Consider the following 16,662-nt stretch of genomic DNA (forward strand, 5'->3'; position numbering starts at 1 on the left):
TATTTACAGGTTCGCGACTTCTATCATAATTATCGTTGCCGCGTCACTTTATTAGTTTGGTGAATACGATTTCGCCTAACAATAACAAGATTTTTATACAAACATCTATATTCGATGTGTGTAGTTATTACTTTTTATCAATCATTCAATCATATGTGTTCTACTCCGTACTCGTAAGTACAAGATATCCATACATAGGTGGGTAGGTAAGGGTCTTGAAGATTCAGGGGATCTTAACAAGGCTGTGAGGGGAACGTTTGATTAATCAGGATTGTTTGTTTATATTAATCTGTGGCCAATTAAATTTAATCTTTCACGCTTCACTGCCTTAGCAACGGTACTACTGCACGTCAAATCTACCAGGGAAGCCAAAAGGATATATGCTGTGATGAAATTATGACAATCGTGTACGGAACGGAGTATATAGAAAGACTCTGAACAATCTAGTAGTTTGAGGACTTTTGAACGGCAACCTCTCCTATAGGTATAGGATTGCAGTAAACAGTATTTTCTTAAGTTACATGAGTAACCTTAGAATACGCAATATACTCGTTGTTACTATATGAGAGAATTACATGAATTAATATCCATCTGTCAACTCAGCTCGGGTGACTGTTATCGTTCTCATCATGATAGGTTCGGTTTCAGCCCTAGCTACACGATGGGGAGGCAAGCTCATGATCATTTGTTACAGCATTATATTCCTGATCAACTCTGACTTCACCATCAGGTAAAATCAGCATGAGAGTCGAAGAATCTGTATTATAAGCTAGTGTCTAACTCTCCAAGTAAGTGGACAAAAGGAATTATCTAGGCTGCGTTCGGTAAGGAATAATACCTACCTGGATAAAGTCAATATGCTATTTGTTAGAGACAATATTGAACTTGATTCGTCTCAACCCCCAAAGATATATTCTCTGAATATGATATTCAATCCAATGAAATATTAAGTCCAAGATGTCAAACTAGTCCGTGTTTAAAAACTTTCTCTCGGAATAATCAGGGGTTTATTCATCATCACTCCAAAACTGCAATCCTCATTGTTCGGACATCCTTCCTTTGCCTCATTAGAAATAGCATATCAAGGGATGTCACCAGGTCTATTATTTCAAAGGGTAAATGGATCACTCCTGATAGATATAACCACAGGAATTAAGCGGCCTCAAAATAAGGCTAATAACTAAGCCTTTCCAGCTCTAGAATTTCCTTTCAGGGAGACGAGAAATCTATTAGCAACATCTCTTCTCGGAGAATACGATTCTGACAAGTTTAATTTTCTTCTCAAAATAATTCAAATGGCTCCCATACCTCCAGAACAATATAACTCAAATATCCGGATGTGTTTTGTATAATATCAGGATCCGCTTCTATGACAGCATCTTCAAAATCTGGATTACCATCCAGAATCTATGATTCCATCCCACGACTACCACTTATCTTTCAGACACATTTACAGGTGCCTCCGACCCAATAGCAACATCATTCGTTGCATCTAATTCCAGACTGATGTTGCTAAGATCAAAGGTTTAGGCTTTCTGCTTTATGCTGTTACAAGCACCTGGGTTAGCATTGTTATTGTTATTTTCTGTGAGCAGTTCTAGAAGAACTGGCCCATTTTCTCTGCATGACTTATCAGTAGAGGAGTCTGACGTCGAGACCACCACAATTATTAGAATACGTCAATGAGAAGAGACTCGAAACAAACAGGTGGAAATTGACATGGCCTTTTGATGATGTGAAATACTGTGGCTTTACATACTTTGCTTCTAAATTTCATCCCTCTCCCCCTTCTCTACTACAACCCGCAGTACAACCATTCAATATCACATGAGACAGAAAGCTTCAACTCCACTCAAACTTGATGCTCAGCTAGCTTATCAATCGCAACGATGAAAAACGGAACGAATATGAATCGAGAAGTTGGTGCATAAAGCCGTAGAACAGTGTTTCTTCATCAATCCAGAGAGGCTTTGCTTGGCTGCAAATTCGGATGCTCGCCTATTAGTTATCGAACCATTGCCCAATAAATGGTGATCGGGTTCAATGAAGGAATTGGAAACATAAACTCCGTTCATCTAGTACTCACCCGTTTAATAAGGCACAAACACATTTGTGATTTTTGTCTTGTTTCCCCTTCACGAAATGAACTAGTCTTCTTGTAACCTTCCAGGGCAGCTTTTCACAGTGAATCAAAAAGTAACGCCTCACCATAAACACCCCAGTAACGGACAGTATAGGAAGTATGTTGATCACCACTATATCATGAAACGCATAAATAGCCATGTCAAAAAACACTATAATTCAGACAACTTTGTCTACTCAAACTTCGGTGCGTCCTTCTATTCCCAACTCACATCCTTCCATTCTCTTCTCTTATCATTCTCTCTCCGCCTCATCTTCCTTCCCAACCTCAGCTCCATCGCACCCTCGTCAACCCCTTGATATTTCGGCGCAGAATTTTGTGAATAGTCTTCCAACTATGAAACGACCAGTTGTTGAGATTCAAAACTTCTAGGTGCTCATGATTGCATAGTGATAGTGTTTTATCCGCTACCATTCTCGATCCTGGCGTCGAACAGCGACGGCAGTGATATCTCAGGACATCGTCTGTCTCGCCCATCAAGCAAATAAAGCTCTACCAATACCGATATCTTATCTGTACCGCTCCAGTAAAACATTGAGAGGTTTATACAGTACTTATTCAAGAGTATTGTATTTCAGCAAAAAATCTTCTGTCTTATGTCGTCTGCACTTGTAACGATGAGATCTTCAGAACTGAGCCTCTGGGGGATTAAAAGAGGGATTTCTCATGTGTTAATTGATACAATACTTCGTGACATGTCTGCATCCAAGTTCTCTCTATTGTAGTGCAAGCTTCACAGGGTGTTCTCCAAAATATGAAAATGAGAAGGTTGAATTTGGTACAGCAAAGAGATTAGATGGTATTCGGTAGACGAGGTAGGTACTCTCAAGGTACTGTCGTTGGCTCAGGCTAGCCTATAAATATCCGAGCTTAACAGTAGCCTTCCAGAAGCTCCCCGGCTACCCCACCTCAAGCTCCATCTCCTTAACAACCATCAGATCCTCAGCCTCGAGCAGTAATATAAACTTGGAAGTTTTCTTACACAATTCCACAGTGTTAAGACAATCAAGGTAAACTTATTGATCATGGTATCCCAAAAAATAGCGGAAGCTATGCAGCAGATTGCAAGCTCAGAGGAAAAACAACAAGGCTACACTACCCTTCTTTCAAACGCTCAATTTACATCCACACCAGCAGAGTTACCTGACGACTTAATCGCCATTTTCGATGCCATATTTGCAGATGCTTTAGGCATAGTTGCTACTCGATCCGTGATTGTATCATTCGTTGATGCGCTCAAAGCCATTCATAACAATGAAGCCAAGATACAAGTTGGCCAACATGCTTTATCGATACTTAGTGAACAAGCATCCTCATTCGAAGAACAAAATGCGCAAATACGTGAGCTGATGGCCACAGCGTACGAAGACGACGAAGATAACCTTGCAGCTGCCAAAATACTAGCTGGAATTGTTCTTGAATCATCGCAACGAAAAGTCACCAATGAGGAGAAAGTTCGTTGCTGGATTCGAATTACTCGCAACTATCTCGAGGTGGATGATACAACGCTCGCAGAGCAATACCTGAATAAAGCTAAGAACGTCATTTATACAGTCGAGGACCGTGATCTAAATCTACATTTTCAACTCAGTCAAGCACGTATCCACGATGCCAGGAGGAATTTCTTAGCCGCTGCTCAAGGCTACCAGGATATTAGTTTCTTGCCTGTCATCGCCGAGGAAGAACGTTTGCACACACTCAGTATGGCCATTAAGTGTGCAGTTCTGGCGCCTGCTGGCCCTCTTCGAAGCCGTGCTTTAGGTAGATTGTATAAGGACGAGCGAGCTGCTAGTTTAGACGAGTTCAGTATTCTAGAAAAGATGTTCCTGGATCGCTTATTGTCTCCCGAAGAAGTATCTAAGTTCGCAGAAGGTTTGGCTACACATCAACTCGCAAAAACCTCAGATGGTACCACTGTCTTGCAAAGGGCAGTCGTGGAGCACAATTTAAGAGCTGCGTCGAGATTATACAACAATATTCGCTTCGAGGCTCTTGGAGAGATATTGGATCTGGATGGAGACAAGACTGAGGAAACTACTGCGAGCATGATTGAACAAGGTCGATTAGTCGGTAGGATTGATCAAGTAGAGAGGGTTATTTGGTTTGAGAGCGGAGAAGCTACTGGAGAGAAAGGTAGCGGTAGATCGGAAGGGATTGTTGGGAGGGAACTGAGAAGATGGGATGCTAATGTTCAAAATTTGGCCGAAGAAGTTGAGAAAGTGACTTCTGAGTTGCAGCTAGTTTATCCGGTGAGTAATTTGGGACGTCACCTATCGACACAGCTAACATGGGTGTAGGACTTTGTCGCTGCAAATCTGGTGGTATGAAAATATGGATGATACGAAATGAATTACACGATACAAGCCTGGCGTTAGGTGTCGTCACTGCATACCAATAGAGTCCAAAGTGACGATGTTCACCATGACATTTATGATAATAATGAAAAATAGATCAATATGATCATTAAAAGCACGACGAATAACACATTGTCTATCTTCGTCAGTTGTAAAGGTGCATCTCATCTACATTTGAGCCTTTGACTCAAGCCATTAGCCTCGTCCATCATCAAGATATTGTATACTACCTATCGACCACTGGTCGGGGTACTAGCTTTTTTGAGGCATCAAAGATTGTTGCCCTTGTTCATTGTTCAATCCTCTAGCAGACATCAATCTATGAAGTTCAACACCAATCAAAGCCCCCATCCGATCATAGCCCTCTTCTGTGAAGTGTAAGCCATCGGTCCAGATTCGTCTACGTTCTTCTTCTGGCATTCTCCAATACGGTATGGCATCATGAAGATCGAGCACATGACTAGATGGCAACTCAGCATTTGCCTCAGGGCCTCACAAAGCACGCACTCACAAATTTTCAGCTTGATGAGCAAGAATCATACCATTCAGATAATCTCTTCGCTGGTCGAGTTCTGGACTACAAGTACCACATTCTGGGATGGTCAAGGCCAAGACTTGGGTTCCTCGAGAAAGAGCATAATCCCAGACTTTCATCAGATATTCAAAGACGATGTCGACGTCTTGATTTTGAGTTAAATCGTTAGTGCCTCCTAATATGACCATCCAGTTATAAGGTACTTCAATCTCATTGTCTGGTACGGGTTAGTAATGTTATATAGGGTATGTAGGTAGTCACAGCATCAATTCCACTCAGACAACCACCGTCACAAACACAATCAGCATTTAGAACCGAGAATCACTTACACAAGATATCTAGTCTTGGTAAGTAGTGTCCAGGAGGACTAACAACTTGGTCTCCAGGTAATCCTTGAACATCTGTTTCTATCGAGATATAGGGCGACGAGGTTTGGAAAGCATCCTCCAGTGCAATAGCGTATGGATGATTGGATGGCCACCCATGTGTTAATGAATTGCCAAAGCACAGAATGTTCACCGGATTCATAATGAGCATGATGATGATGATGATGATGATAGGAGGATAAGTCGTGTACCCCGCCTTGTTAGTATTTTGTGGAGTATATCTGTTACTGGGACAGTGTCTCTATTTACTCGCAGGATGAAGAGAGAAGTGATGATAAATTTAGGAAATGCTTGATGGAACAACTGTTGGAGGAATATCAAATTTATGAGACTTTTTCACAGATGTCTTGTGAAGAACTTATAAGTTAGCTTCTAATTGATTTTCATGAATTGTTTCATAGCTTGAAGCGTGGTTCAAGTGTGTATAAAATCAAAAGGAAGCTCTAAATTATACGGGATCTTCCGGTTGCCTACCCGGGTTACGGTTGCCCTGCCATGTAAACAATCAAATATAATTTCACCCGCGAAAAAAGAACCTAGAAATACCCAACCTCACATTAAAAGCTTCACGCGCCATCTTTCACGCGCATCTTCCCCCGATTCTGACATTATTTTGCTTGAATAGAGGATGTAATAAATTGGAGCAAGATTACATAATTTTTGATTCATATCCCACAAACATCGACATTCGATACACTGCCTATCTTTCATCACATCGCCTCAATGGCGACAGCTTCACCAACCCCAATGGGGTCGAGTCAATTTGCAGCTATCCGAAGACCTGCCTCACGAAATGCATATAAACAAGCTCCTACCAGGCCATCTTCTACCAGGCCAAATGTCGAATCAGCTCGACACTTTTCGCTCAACGACAGCTCCGACGACGAAATTCCAATGCCGATGAAATTGAGTGCCCTAACAAAAGCTTTACTAGATGATGAGGCCTCAGTTGTTGAAACCCCAATCGCTGCTCGTACGACACCAGAAGCCCCTAAAACATCACACACAAGAGTGGAAAGTGCGGGTGCATTGGGATCATCCACCAGGGGGAAGCAATCGCCGCTGGGGAGCCGTGAAAATAGCCCTACCTATCCGCGACGAATTGTGCGAGTGAGTGGTACGCCTGGCTCTACATCGTTACGGAGAGGTCCTTCATTATCTAGTGCGGTTCAGAAGCACAATGAACAACAAGCGGCGCCAAAGCCAGAAGTGGGCGCATTAGATCTTAGCACCCCCGCACCAGTACCAAGGACCGTACGAGTATCTATCGGTAGATCTTCGATTGGCTCTTCCGGGAGACCTTCTGGTAGATCAGAATCACCACAACAGGAGAATGAGTATGAGAATGAAGGGCCATGTGAATATCCTTCAACAGTCACAAGGTCACATCTAGCTGTGAGCCAGGGAAGTGTATCGAGGTACAATCCCTCTGCCGTAGGTCGTTCAAGGTATGGCGAAGAGATTGGATTGCAAAGCTCGATGAGAGTCAAGAGAGGTGCAGTTCCTAAAGTTTTTGGAACATTTATGAGAGGCCCCGCTCGAAGAGGACGACCGCGGATATCTCAATCAGATGAAGAACAGAGCCCAATGGAGGAGAACGCAAACAGCAATGAAGTGGGCTCAAATCAAGAACCTCAAAGTCAGGAATCGCAATATGATGAAAGGGAAAGCCAGAATAAAAGTCCAACGCCAGAGTTAGAAATAGGTAGGCGGGCTCCAGTCTCCTCGTACAGGGATTACGCCTCTTCGGGAAGTCCTCCTAGCTCGAGAAACGTGATAAATGCAGGCCTACGTTCCAGGTCACCACCACCCCCCACTTTATCTAGTTCTCGCGAATCCGATCCTCGCCCCATTCCCTCTGCGTCGAAGCAACAACCTGTGTTCAAGATACCAGCTCCACGTCCAGGGAATCCTGCGACTTACGATCAAGAAAATGACGCGCCCCCAACATTTAAGCGAAACAAACAGCCTTTAACAAACACGAATAGTGCAGAAAAACACTCTCGGTCAGAAAGCTTCGATGTACGTGCTAATGGGTCTCCGGAGAGACGTCCACTGGCTGTCCGGAGTCAAAACACTCCTCGAAGACCTGCACCACCACCACCAAAGATGTCCGTATTAGAGGCCGCAACCAGTACTGCTGGTGCTGCTACTACATCGCATGCCAATGCCCGAAGAAATAGGCTAAAGGTCAATGGAAAAATATTCACACGTTTGGATGTTATTGGACGTGGGGGTAGTTCAAAAGTGTACCGAGTGATGGCAGAGAACTCGAAAATATTTGCATTGAAGCGTGTTTCCTTGGAAGATGCAGATGAATCAGCTATACGTGGTTTCAAGGGTGAAATTGACTTGTTAAAGAAGCTTGGCTCAGTAGAAAGAGTAATTCATTTATATGACTACGAATTGAATGATGAGAGAGGAGTTCTTAGTGTGGTAGGTTACATCGTCCAGATTTTTGATATAGAGCAAGTCAGCTAACGCTCACCTAGCTTATGGAGATGGGTGAATTGGATATGAATACAATCCTAAATCTACGCATGAAATCTGAACACGCCAAGTTGGACGTCAATTTTGTACGCTACTACTGGAAAGAGATGCTTGAGTGTCTCCAAGCTGTTCATGCTTACGACATTGTTCATTCTGATTTGAAACCTCACAACTTTGTCCTTGTCCAAGGTCGTCTCAAGCTGATAGATTTTGGGATCGCCAACGCGATTCAAACGGAAGAGACCGTGAACGTCCACCGTGAAACACAAATCGGTACTCCAAATTATATGTCTCCCGAATCCCTCATGGACTCAAATGCTTCTGATGGGAGGAATCGCAACGAACCAAAACTCATGAAACTCGGGAAACCGTCCGATATATGGAGTTTGGGCTGTATACTTTATCAAATGACTTATGGTCGTGCTCCATTTGGTCATATTCAAAACCAACTGCAGCGCTGCCAAGCGATCATAAACTTCAGCTATGAGATTGAATATCCAGCATACGGTGTGGGTGGTGTTTTGGTTCCAAGCTCCCTGATTCGGACACTCAAAAACTGCTTGAACCGAGATCAGCATAAAAGACCATCGGCGGAAGAACTGTTAGAGGACCACGACACATTTTTGAATCCGTTAGAAATTGATATGGATAAGCACTTTCCCATGACAGAAGAATTACTAGGCAGGATTTTGCAAAATGTTATACAGAAGTGCGAAGCACTAGGGAGAGTGCCCAGTGAAGGAGAACTTTTGACTTCGTGGCCTAAAGGCTATTTCGCAAGTCTAAGGAAGGCCGAGAGGAGTGGGGCATGATTGACATTAAAGTCGTTGGGAACACGAATTGGAATGGATCATATTGAAATGCAAGCAAATGGAGTTTGTGAGCTGGATGAAAGGTGTTCGGCGTTTACTATTATTGTCGTTACCTTGTTCGAAGATTCAGAGACAGGTGGCATCATAGAACAAGAGGTCAGGCGGTAATTAATGTGTTTAAAGTATTGTATGATTCGATGGATAGGAAAAGAATGGCGTTTTGGGTATGCTTTTTTCTCTTTCCCTTCGTTGTGGTTTGGGAGTTTGTAGGATATACCAAATTCAGTTTTAGTTTCAATTATTAGTTTCAAGAGGAGGAGGGAAGGAGAGATAAATGAGAATTTATAATTCAAATCCTAAGTCTTGTACGAAAATGTTGTGCTGTTAAGTTAGAGTTGTGTATAGCCACTGGTGTGATATTCTTTTTTTATTATCTTGCAGGTGTTCTGTGATTATATGTGTTTGCCTCTTCACGTTTATGAGGTCGCCCAGCCACAGCATCTAGCTAGTCTACCCAGACCTAACAGCTATTTTTTCCCAAAGAGGTTGTGTAAAGACACTGACAAGACGATTTCAATTGCTTAGATTATGTACAAGTTCAATTATATAAACACTAGATACGCAAACGTGAACGTTAATTTTGCATCCAAATCAAAGAGGTCCTTAGACGCTTCAATAGTCGAGTAAAAGGGGCGTCGGGAGTAAGATGACCAATAAAGGACATAGAATTATGGGTTAATTTAGGGGAGGTGGGGAGGCAAGGTTAGACGAGTGCACGGCTCACTACGTCATCACCAAATCATTGTTCAATCTTCAAAGTTAAACTTCACTTGACATTCTCGAATTTTAAGAAATTTAAGAATCGCAAAATAATTATATCTCTGCATAAATTACACCAATTGCCATGCGATCGTCAATGATACCACGAAGCCTTATGCGCTCGTGTAGGACGGCTTCCACTCGACCTGCAATCGTTCGCCACACAGCGCTCGTATGCCAAATCTGCCACCAGCAATCCACCCCTCTATTCCAAGCTGCTCCTACGATATCCTCCCGCAGATACGCATCTTCATCTACAAATCCCTTACCATCTAATTCAACAGACCAAAAGACTCCTTCAGTCGCCTCAACTCCACCAACGCACTACGATCTTTTCCCTCTCACTCTACCTCGCGGTCCGCCACCCTCCGGTCCCTTTCACGTCGACGTTCGTGCGCTGCGCAATGAATTTCTCCGTCTACAGGCAAGCGCGCATCCAGATTTACACTCAGCATCGAATAAAGCCCGCGCGGAAGCTACTAGTGCTTTAATCAACGAGGCATATAAAACCTTACAATCGCCTCTACTGCGGGCGCAATACCTATTGGGGCTACAGGGTGTAGATGTACATGATGAGACTGGGAAGACCGGAGGGGAAGCGGGGGATAATGAGTTATTGATGGAAGTCATGGAGACAAGGGAGGAAATGGAGGAAGCGGAGGAAGAGGGGGACTTGGATGGATTGAAGATTCGAAATGAGGAGCGCATTGCTAAGTGTGAGGATGTTGTAGGGAAGGCTTTGGAGACTGGGGATCTGGAGACGGCAAGGACAGAGACGGTCAGATTGAGATATTGGGTTAATGTGAGAGAAAGTTTGCATGCGTGGGAGAAGGGTAAGCCGGTTGTTATGGTGCATTGAGGTTTAACGGGCATCGGGGTGTGAGTAGAAGCCATGGATTCGTCACATTCGATATGGCTTTTTACTATGATTTTGAGATATACTCAACACGGAAACGAGCGATAGTATTTGTCCTGGTTTCAACCAATCGTCTAACGTACGGCAAATGATGTTAGCCTTGGCTCAACTCGGAAACTGTTTCTCCTGCAGTGGCCGTGGTGGCAGAAGTACTGTCTTATCAACCCAAATCGATTAAATCACCACATCACATCTAGTCCGGAAGGATACTTCTCCACTTTCTCTCAATATGAGATTTAAATACAAGGTTTCGGTCATAGAAGACAAAAAGCTGCGTGCATGTGCGCGCTGATTCTGGCATGCACGTTGATAAATGGCGCAGAAAATAATAGAGGTGGAAACTTAGGGAAGAAGGAATTTAGAAATGACATTGATAAAGTTTAAATCTGCCCGGCTCGAGCAATCGGCAAGGCCTTTTTTATAGTTCCCTATTCTATATTATACAATAAGAATTCATAACTCTGGTTGGTTCTCATCTACTTGTTTCTTTTGCGTGTGAATGGGAATAGCGCTCAGGACGTAACTGATCTGTGCAGCTATGCAATGGCTTGAAAGCGACGTTCAGCAAAAAGTTGAGACGGGATTAGTAACTACAGTTCGGCATCAGTCGCCATCACGAAGCATGTCGAGATGTGGGTATCTCCATCCTAGACTGCTGTCCCATCTAGCCATGGAATTGTGCAGATCAGCATGATAATTTATCTCTTTCCATCTGATGTCGCAAATTGTGCAGGCTCGTCTGATATCTCATCTGTTAGCGATTCTCACGTTGGATTTGCAGTGGAGATTCGATAGCATGGTTCATAGCATCAAACGATTGATCAAGCCTCTCCAGCATTATCTTATAGCCTAGCAATGACGCATCAAATTGAAGCAGTCCCGGTGGCGCATCCGAGTTCCTATTACCATTACCATCACATACTTGTATTCTCCTTTCTTTTCCTTGCATCGCGCTCATTCCTATAGATTGCAGTCCTTGTAATCTTTCAGATCTTTCCAGACATTGTTGTGGGTTCGTCCTCCTGTTTCCATCTCCCGTTACTTGATCATCATCTCTCTCGCCCAAAGCTCGCTTTCTCATTACCCTAATCCCGACCTCTCGCTCTCAAATTATAACTTCGAATTTTCATGTATCCCATCACTAGTTCTTTGGACTTTGCTCAATCTTTTAATCCCGAAGCAACCTACAAACAGTACTCTGTCCATATATAACTCCTCAATGCCCCTCCATCAACCGGTTTGTAAGCTTCCTAGGTGCATTCGATGGCTACTTCGATGACGCGAAACGCCCTGTTTGAGAAGGCGAGGAGTCATTGTTGCAGCTTTTATGGGTGATACACTAGTTGGGTTGTGGAATCATGAGTTTTAATAAAGATAATAGGCGGTATTGAAAGTAAGCTTGCAATATACATGATTGGGGCTCGGTGCATCGCAGGGGAGCTTGATCTTAACCCTCACTTCTGATGACCAATATATCTGATTATCCTCCCAGCAATTCTTCTGAACTCCTACTCGCAGGCGTTGGATCTCTCTCATCACCAAAACACAACATCCGACTTATGTACGGATCGATTTATACGAACAGCCATCACTCTGTCCCATAATCCATAAACTGTTCATGTGTGAAAATCCCAAGCGATGCGAGAACGAAGCCTCACAAGACCTTCCTCTAGCTACATCGTAAATGATGACCACCAACTAACCTAAACCATCGACTTCGGTTTGTGAAAATCCAATAAATCACATACCATCAACCAGCATTCTATTTGTTGCATACCTTTGATCTTCTATCTGGGGGGCTGTTCCCTATAAGCACTCTGGATTGTGGATAGTTCGATAACTTAGGGGGTGATTCGGTAGTTTTCTCGCTACAGTAGCAGTGCAGCCTATGGCTAGTACATATGGAATGGGGAATGATACTAACACAGGGTACGACGGAAAGGTTTCTTAATGCAAGGTGTTTTTCGTTTAGATTTTGGAGGGGAATTTTCTTGCTGAGGTCGTCAATGTTTGTTGCATATTCTCGAATATATTTTCTCTTTCCATTTTGTATCAGGAAGGATTAGTCCAAGTAGATGTACCTACATTTGTGTGCATCATCTATTCTGAACAAGCAATACATTTGGCTGCCAAACCTGACGAGGAGGAATGTCGCTACTTTTTCATAGTACTCGAGTAATATCCTCATTCATCTCTATTCGTTCTTGGCAAAGTAATGGAATAATTCAAATTCACGCATCTTCTTCTCCAAAATCAAACTTCGCCGAAGAGGCTGGCAAATCATTACTCTCCTTATATCAACACGTTATAGCAGAGAGTAACCCTTCTTGCCTTTTTTTTTTTGAAATCTATCTAAAGAATGTTGCCGCACTTACGATTGATATCAGGAGAGGAAACTCAGGGCTAGTTAGACGAGTCTTTTGTAGGAGATTTCGAGATTTAACACAGAAAGTATACTGATGATCGATATTCTTCATCGTTGCAATATTCAACCTCCAATCCAGCCACTTGCACTAAAATCGACTCGCTATACCATCTCTTTCCCTCCAATCACCTTCAACCTTTTCTTTTCCGCCCAGATTCACCCGTATTTCTCACATCAACCCCATCGACCCCTTCAACCCAAAATCCAAAATTCAAACCTCAAAAGCCACACCCCACGAATCCCGCCTTCCTCGAAAAAAACTAAGAAATCAAAAAAGCCTGCCGTCCCCGATCCGCAAAATATCTCTAAAACCCCTATCCAAGACTCTTATCAAACCTCAGATTCGCGAAAGCAATTCATGCAAGCAAGTCTTAAATCACCATCGCTGCATCAAACTCCACACGGTGCTCGTTGTTTTCGCTGTAAATTGATGTATAGTAGGAGGAGGGGGAGGGTAGGTATCTCTGTAGGTCCTTGCTGTGAAGTCGATCTCGCTACCGCGATGCTCACTTGGTGACATTGGGCCGAATTCGATCGTTTGAGATACATATCTGAGATTCGTCACAGAAGAAGGAAATACATGTACGTACAGGTTATCAGGAAAAACAAAACCTTTCTTCCGCTCGATGACTGCATCACATCACGATAGCGAATATTCCCATCCAAATTCCCCCTCAAACTGTACACTCCCCTCCCTATATCTACAATACAATAGACCCCATACACGTACATCAGCTATTCATCAACATCTACTTCCTTCAGCAATCTACTTCCAGAAGTCTCATAGTGACCTTTCTCATAGTTTACAACGCTTTTCCAGCTAAGCTCACCTCTATGGCCTATTTCGTATGACATGGAATTTCCTTTGAATCTCCAAGACGACATGATGTAGATCCACAACACTCACATACAACGCGAAGTTTGTGCGCATACCATCTGCATCTCTTGATTCCTAGACATCCAAACCTTCTCCAGAGTCTATAGCATCCTAACACGAATACAATGCCAATTCCATGAACCATCAAACTTGCACGGTTCAATCATCAGAAGCCTCACGTGTAGAACTTTCCATTACTTCCACACACGTCACGTATCATCTATGTGCAACAAACTCAATATCTTCACAGATGAATTCATGATAATCAGCAACAACATCAGTAGATCGCATTTGCTGTCTTTCAATTATAAACATGGACACACACAGAACTTCTCTATCCCCACCAAATTTTCACAATTCCAACAGACAATCATACAGTCCAGTGAAGAGAAGAAGAACAAACAGACAGACAAACATATGCCCAAATATAATCTATAGAAGAGGAAGGAATACCCAGACGCCAATTCGCTAGCCACAGACGGGCGCATAGCGGTACTCACGTTACAAACGCTTTCATTAAAGGTGTTAATTGCATCTCCTCATGAAGCAAAGACAATATAGTATATCCAGAGAAAGGGTGATTTTTGTCTTTTCGTTTTCGTAACCGTAATGGGGGTCATGCCCGTTCAAACTCATTCATCCGCCAATTATTCTTCCATCCGAGTTAAATCGATCATGAATCTTATGAACTGCCATTCGCGGCATCCTTTGACTTAGATTTCCCCATGATCTTTTGCCATGCCTTGATCACCAGATCCTCCTTGAACCTCTCCCACCATGTTCTGTTCAAGAAATTACTCAACTCCCTGTAATTATACATTTCACCCCAACAATCACGTCCCCACTCACAACCTGCCATATTCACCAAGAAATCCCGATCATGTTCATCATAATGAATGCGCGTATCGTTTCCGTTATCCGAGCATGCTCCACGTGGGAAACTATTGATTTTGCGCTGGGGAATAAATGCGGTATGGGGTCGGATCCAAGGTTGATTGATATACAAGAATTCGAGAGCGTCTTGTTCTTTATGTTCCCATTCCATGTGTTTTTGTTCATAGCCGACAGGGTCCCACCATACGTCAAGAAGGCGATCAGTCCATGCGCTGCGTTTGACGAAGAAAGAACCGAGATTGAAACCGGAACAATCTTGTGGGACTATGAGGTTTATAGAGCTTGCTTGACCGTCTCCGACCGTGCTACGAGATTCGGCATCTAGGTAGGGGGAGTTGAGAGGGTGTGTTATGTTCAGTGGGTTATACTCATTGATATCGCGGTAGGTATTTTTGGCTAGGCTGTTGAAGATGTGGGATTGGAGGGAGTAGGAAGGTTCCATGATGAAGGTGTTGAGGTCGAGCCACCAAAACCTGCGCAGTGTTAGTCTCTAAGCTCCATTTAACGCTTATCAGGGTCCAAATTACCATTCAGCTTCAGGGTATTTTCTCAGGGAGTTCCGGATAGTGTCAACCTTTTCCCAACTCTCTCTCCATTCGTGCGCGTATCTCTTCTTGGTGCTCATGTCCACGATCTCCAATTCGTAACCCCATTTGTTTGCATATTTTCGTTTGTTCTTCACACTGTCTCGTTCGATTGCCCATTCCCTTGGTCCCTTCCACTCCATAACTCCACCTCCTTGATTTGCTGCCAATATTATCACGAACTTTTTACCCCCTCCAAAATGCGTTGCTCGGCGCCACCAGTAATGTAAAGCTATTTCGAGGTTAGCATTTCGCACTGTCTCTCTGCTCGATGAGTTGACCTACGTGTAGAATAGAAAAGAATTATCATCATTACAAACCCCAACACAATCATAAATCGCATCCTCATCTTGCGACTGACTCTCGCAAGACCATTTCTTATACGTGCCAGCTTGGAAGAGCCTAACCATCGTCCGCGCCCCAATTTCTCTTTTTCCGCATAACTGCCATCCCCTCCCATGTGAAAATGCGGCAGACTATTTGATATATTTCTGATGTGCCGATTGAAGAAGCCATTGTTTTTGGTTGAGAATGAAGGGTAACCATTTACTTCCTCGCTCTTTGCTCTCGCAGACTCCCAAGTTACCGAGCCCCCATTTCCGCCTGTCCTTTGCATTTTATTTGGGCTCGACCTTCCACTGACATTGGCATAAGGGCTTGAAAGGCCTGGACTAGCCCATCCTCCTCCAGGTCTTGGAGATGGACTTCGCGATAGTGACATTGAACCAATCGGTGTTCCAGGTATAGGTGATAACACCCGGGTGGAGGTATGGGAGGAAGTTCGTTCGTCAGGCTCAATTCCTGTCTTTATGTGTATCGATGACCGTTTTCGATGATGTTGGTGGGAGGATTTTAAAGAAGAAAGACCGGAGGACGCCAGCTTGACGAAATGACCGAAGAAAGTCAAAAGGGTAAAATAAACAATAAATTTAATGAGACACTATAACTAGCTCGTTCCTATTATTTATTACCTTACTCGACCTTTCCAAAAATTCAAGTCGCGACCACTCTATGGAATGAATCCGTTGGCTGAATGCAAAGTGTCCTGAGGTTCTTGGCGTTCTCTCGTGTTTATTAGATAAGGGATGGATGGTGTAAGTTACTTTTATTTATTTTGTTTTATTTTGTTTCTGCTTTGAGAACGATTGGCTTGAGCGTTTTGTTGAATGGCGTTTTTGAATTGTTGGTGACAGCCGTTTGGAGGTGAAGGATTGAATACGGGATACATGTATGTATGTATGTGACTGTGAGTATAGTCAGACTTCAAGACTTCAAGACTTCAGACTTCAAGATGGCAAGATGGCAAGAAGGAGAGGAAAGTGAAGATGCATTAAACTATATTACTATATATCTGGGTGATTATATGTAGTTATTCCTCTGTTCCTATCCCAATCCTTTCTCTTTCTCTTTCTCCATTTATTAATGAA

At 43.1% G+C, this 16,662-nt stretch overlaps 6 protein-coding genes across 6 annotated transcripts; 3 read left to right on the plus strand and 3 right to left on the minus strand.

Annotated features, from left to right (window-relative positions):
- Positions 1–3,168: 3,168 nt before the first annotated feature.
- EAF01_008439 (uncharacterized protein) lies at positions 3,169–4,470 on the plus strand (the record flags this gene model as incomplete). The annotated part of the gene is made up of 2 exons (XM_038916695.1): positions 3,169–4,392; positions 4,441–4,470. The coding sequence occupies 2 exons, from the start codon at positions 3,169–3,171 to the stop codon at positions 4,468–4,470; spliced, it is 1,254 nt and encodes a 417-aa protein (XP_038768057.1).
- Positions 4,471–4,749: 279 nt separating this feature from the next.
- On the minus strand, positions 4,750–5,569 carry EAF01_008440 (uncharacterized protein; the record flags this gene model as incomplete). Its single annotated transcript, XM_038916696.1, has 3 exons — positions 4,750–4,957; positions 5,009–5,249; positions 5,362–5,569. 3 exons carry the CDS (start codon positions 5,567–5,569, stop codon positions 4,750–4,752), a joined length of 657 nt encoding a protein of 218 aa, XP_038768058.1.
- A 572-nt stretch (positions 5,570–6,141) lies between these two features.
- Positions 6,142–9,087, plus strand: EAF01_008441 (uncharacterized protein; the record flags this gene model as incomplete). The annotated part of the gene is made up of 2 exons (XM_038916697.1): positions 6,142–7,854; positions 7,911–9,087. 2 exons carry the CDS (start codon positions 6,142–6,144, stop codon positions 8,718–8,720), a joined length of 2,523 nt encoding a protein of 840 aa, XP_038768059.1. The 3' UTR covers positions 8,721–9,087.
- Positions 9,088–9,624: 537 nt separating this feature from the next.
- Positions 9,625–10,398, plus strand: EAF01_008442 (uncharacterized protein; the record flags this gene model as incomplete). Its single annotated transcript, XM_038916698.1, has 1 exon — positions 9,625–10,398. The coding sequence occupies one exon, from the start codon at positions 9,625–9,627 to the stop codon at positions 10,396–10,398; it is 774 nt and encodes a 257-aa protein (XP_038768060.1).
- Positions 10,399–11,153: 755 nt separating this feature from the next.
- On the minus strand, positions 11,154–11,536 carry EAF01_008443 (uncharacterized protein; the record flags this gene model as incomplete). The annotated part of the gene is given in 2 exon segments (XM_038916699.1): positions 11,154–11,206; positions 11,224–11,536. The coding sequence occupies 2 exon segments, from the start codon at positions 11,534–11,536 to the stop codon at positions 11,154–11,156; spliced, it is 366 nt and encodes a 121-aa protein (XP_038768061.1).
- A 2,903-nt stretch (positions 11,537–14,439) lies between these two features.
- EAF01_008444 (uncharacterized protein) lies at positions 14,440–15,956 on the minus strand (the record flags this gene model as incomplete). The annotated part of the gene is made up of 3 exons (XM_038916700.1): positions 14,440–15,124; positions 15,179–15,467; positions 15,521–15,956. 3 exons carry the CDS (start codon positions 15,954–15,956, stop codon positions 14,440–14,442), a joined length of 1,410 nt encoding a protein of 469 aa, XP_038768062.1.
- Positions 15,957–16,662: the final 706 nt, after the last annotated feature.

This window comes from Botrytis porri (assembly GCF_014898465.1).
Source record: "Botrytis porri strain MUCL 3234 chromosome Unknown BPOR_011, whole genome shotgun sequence".
NCBI classification, from domain to species: Eukaryota; Fungi; Ascomycota; class Leotiomycetes; order Helotiales; family Sclerotiniaceae; genus Botrytis; species Botrytis porri.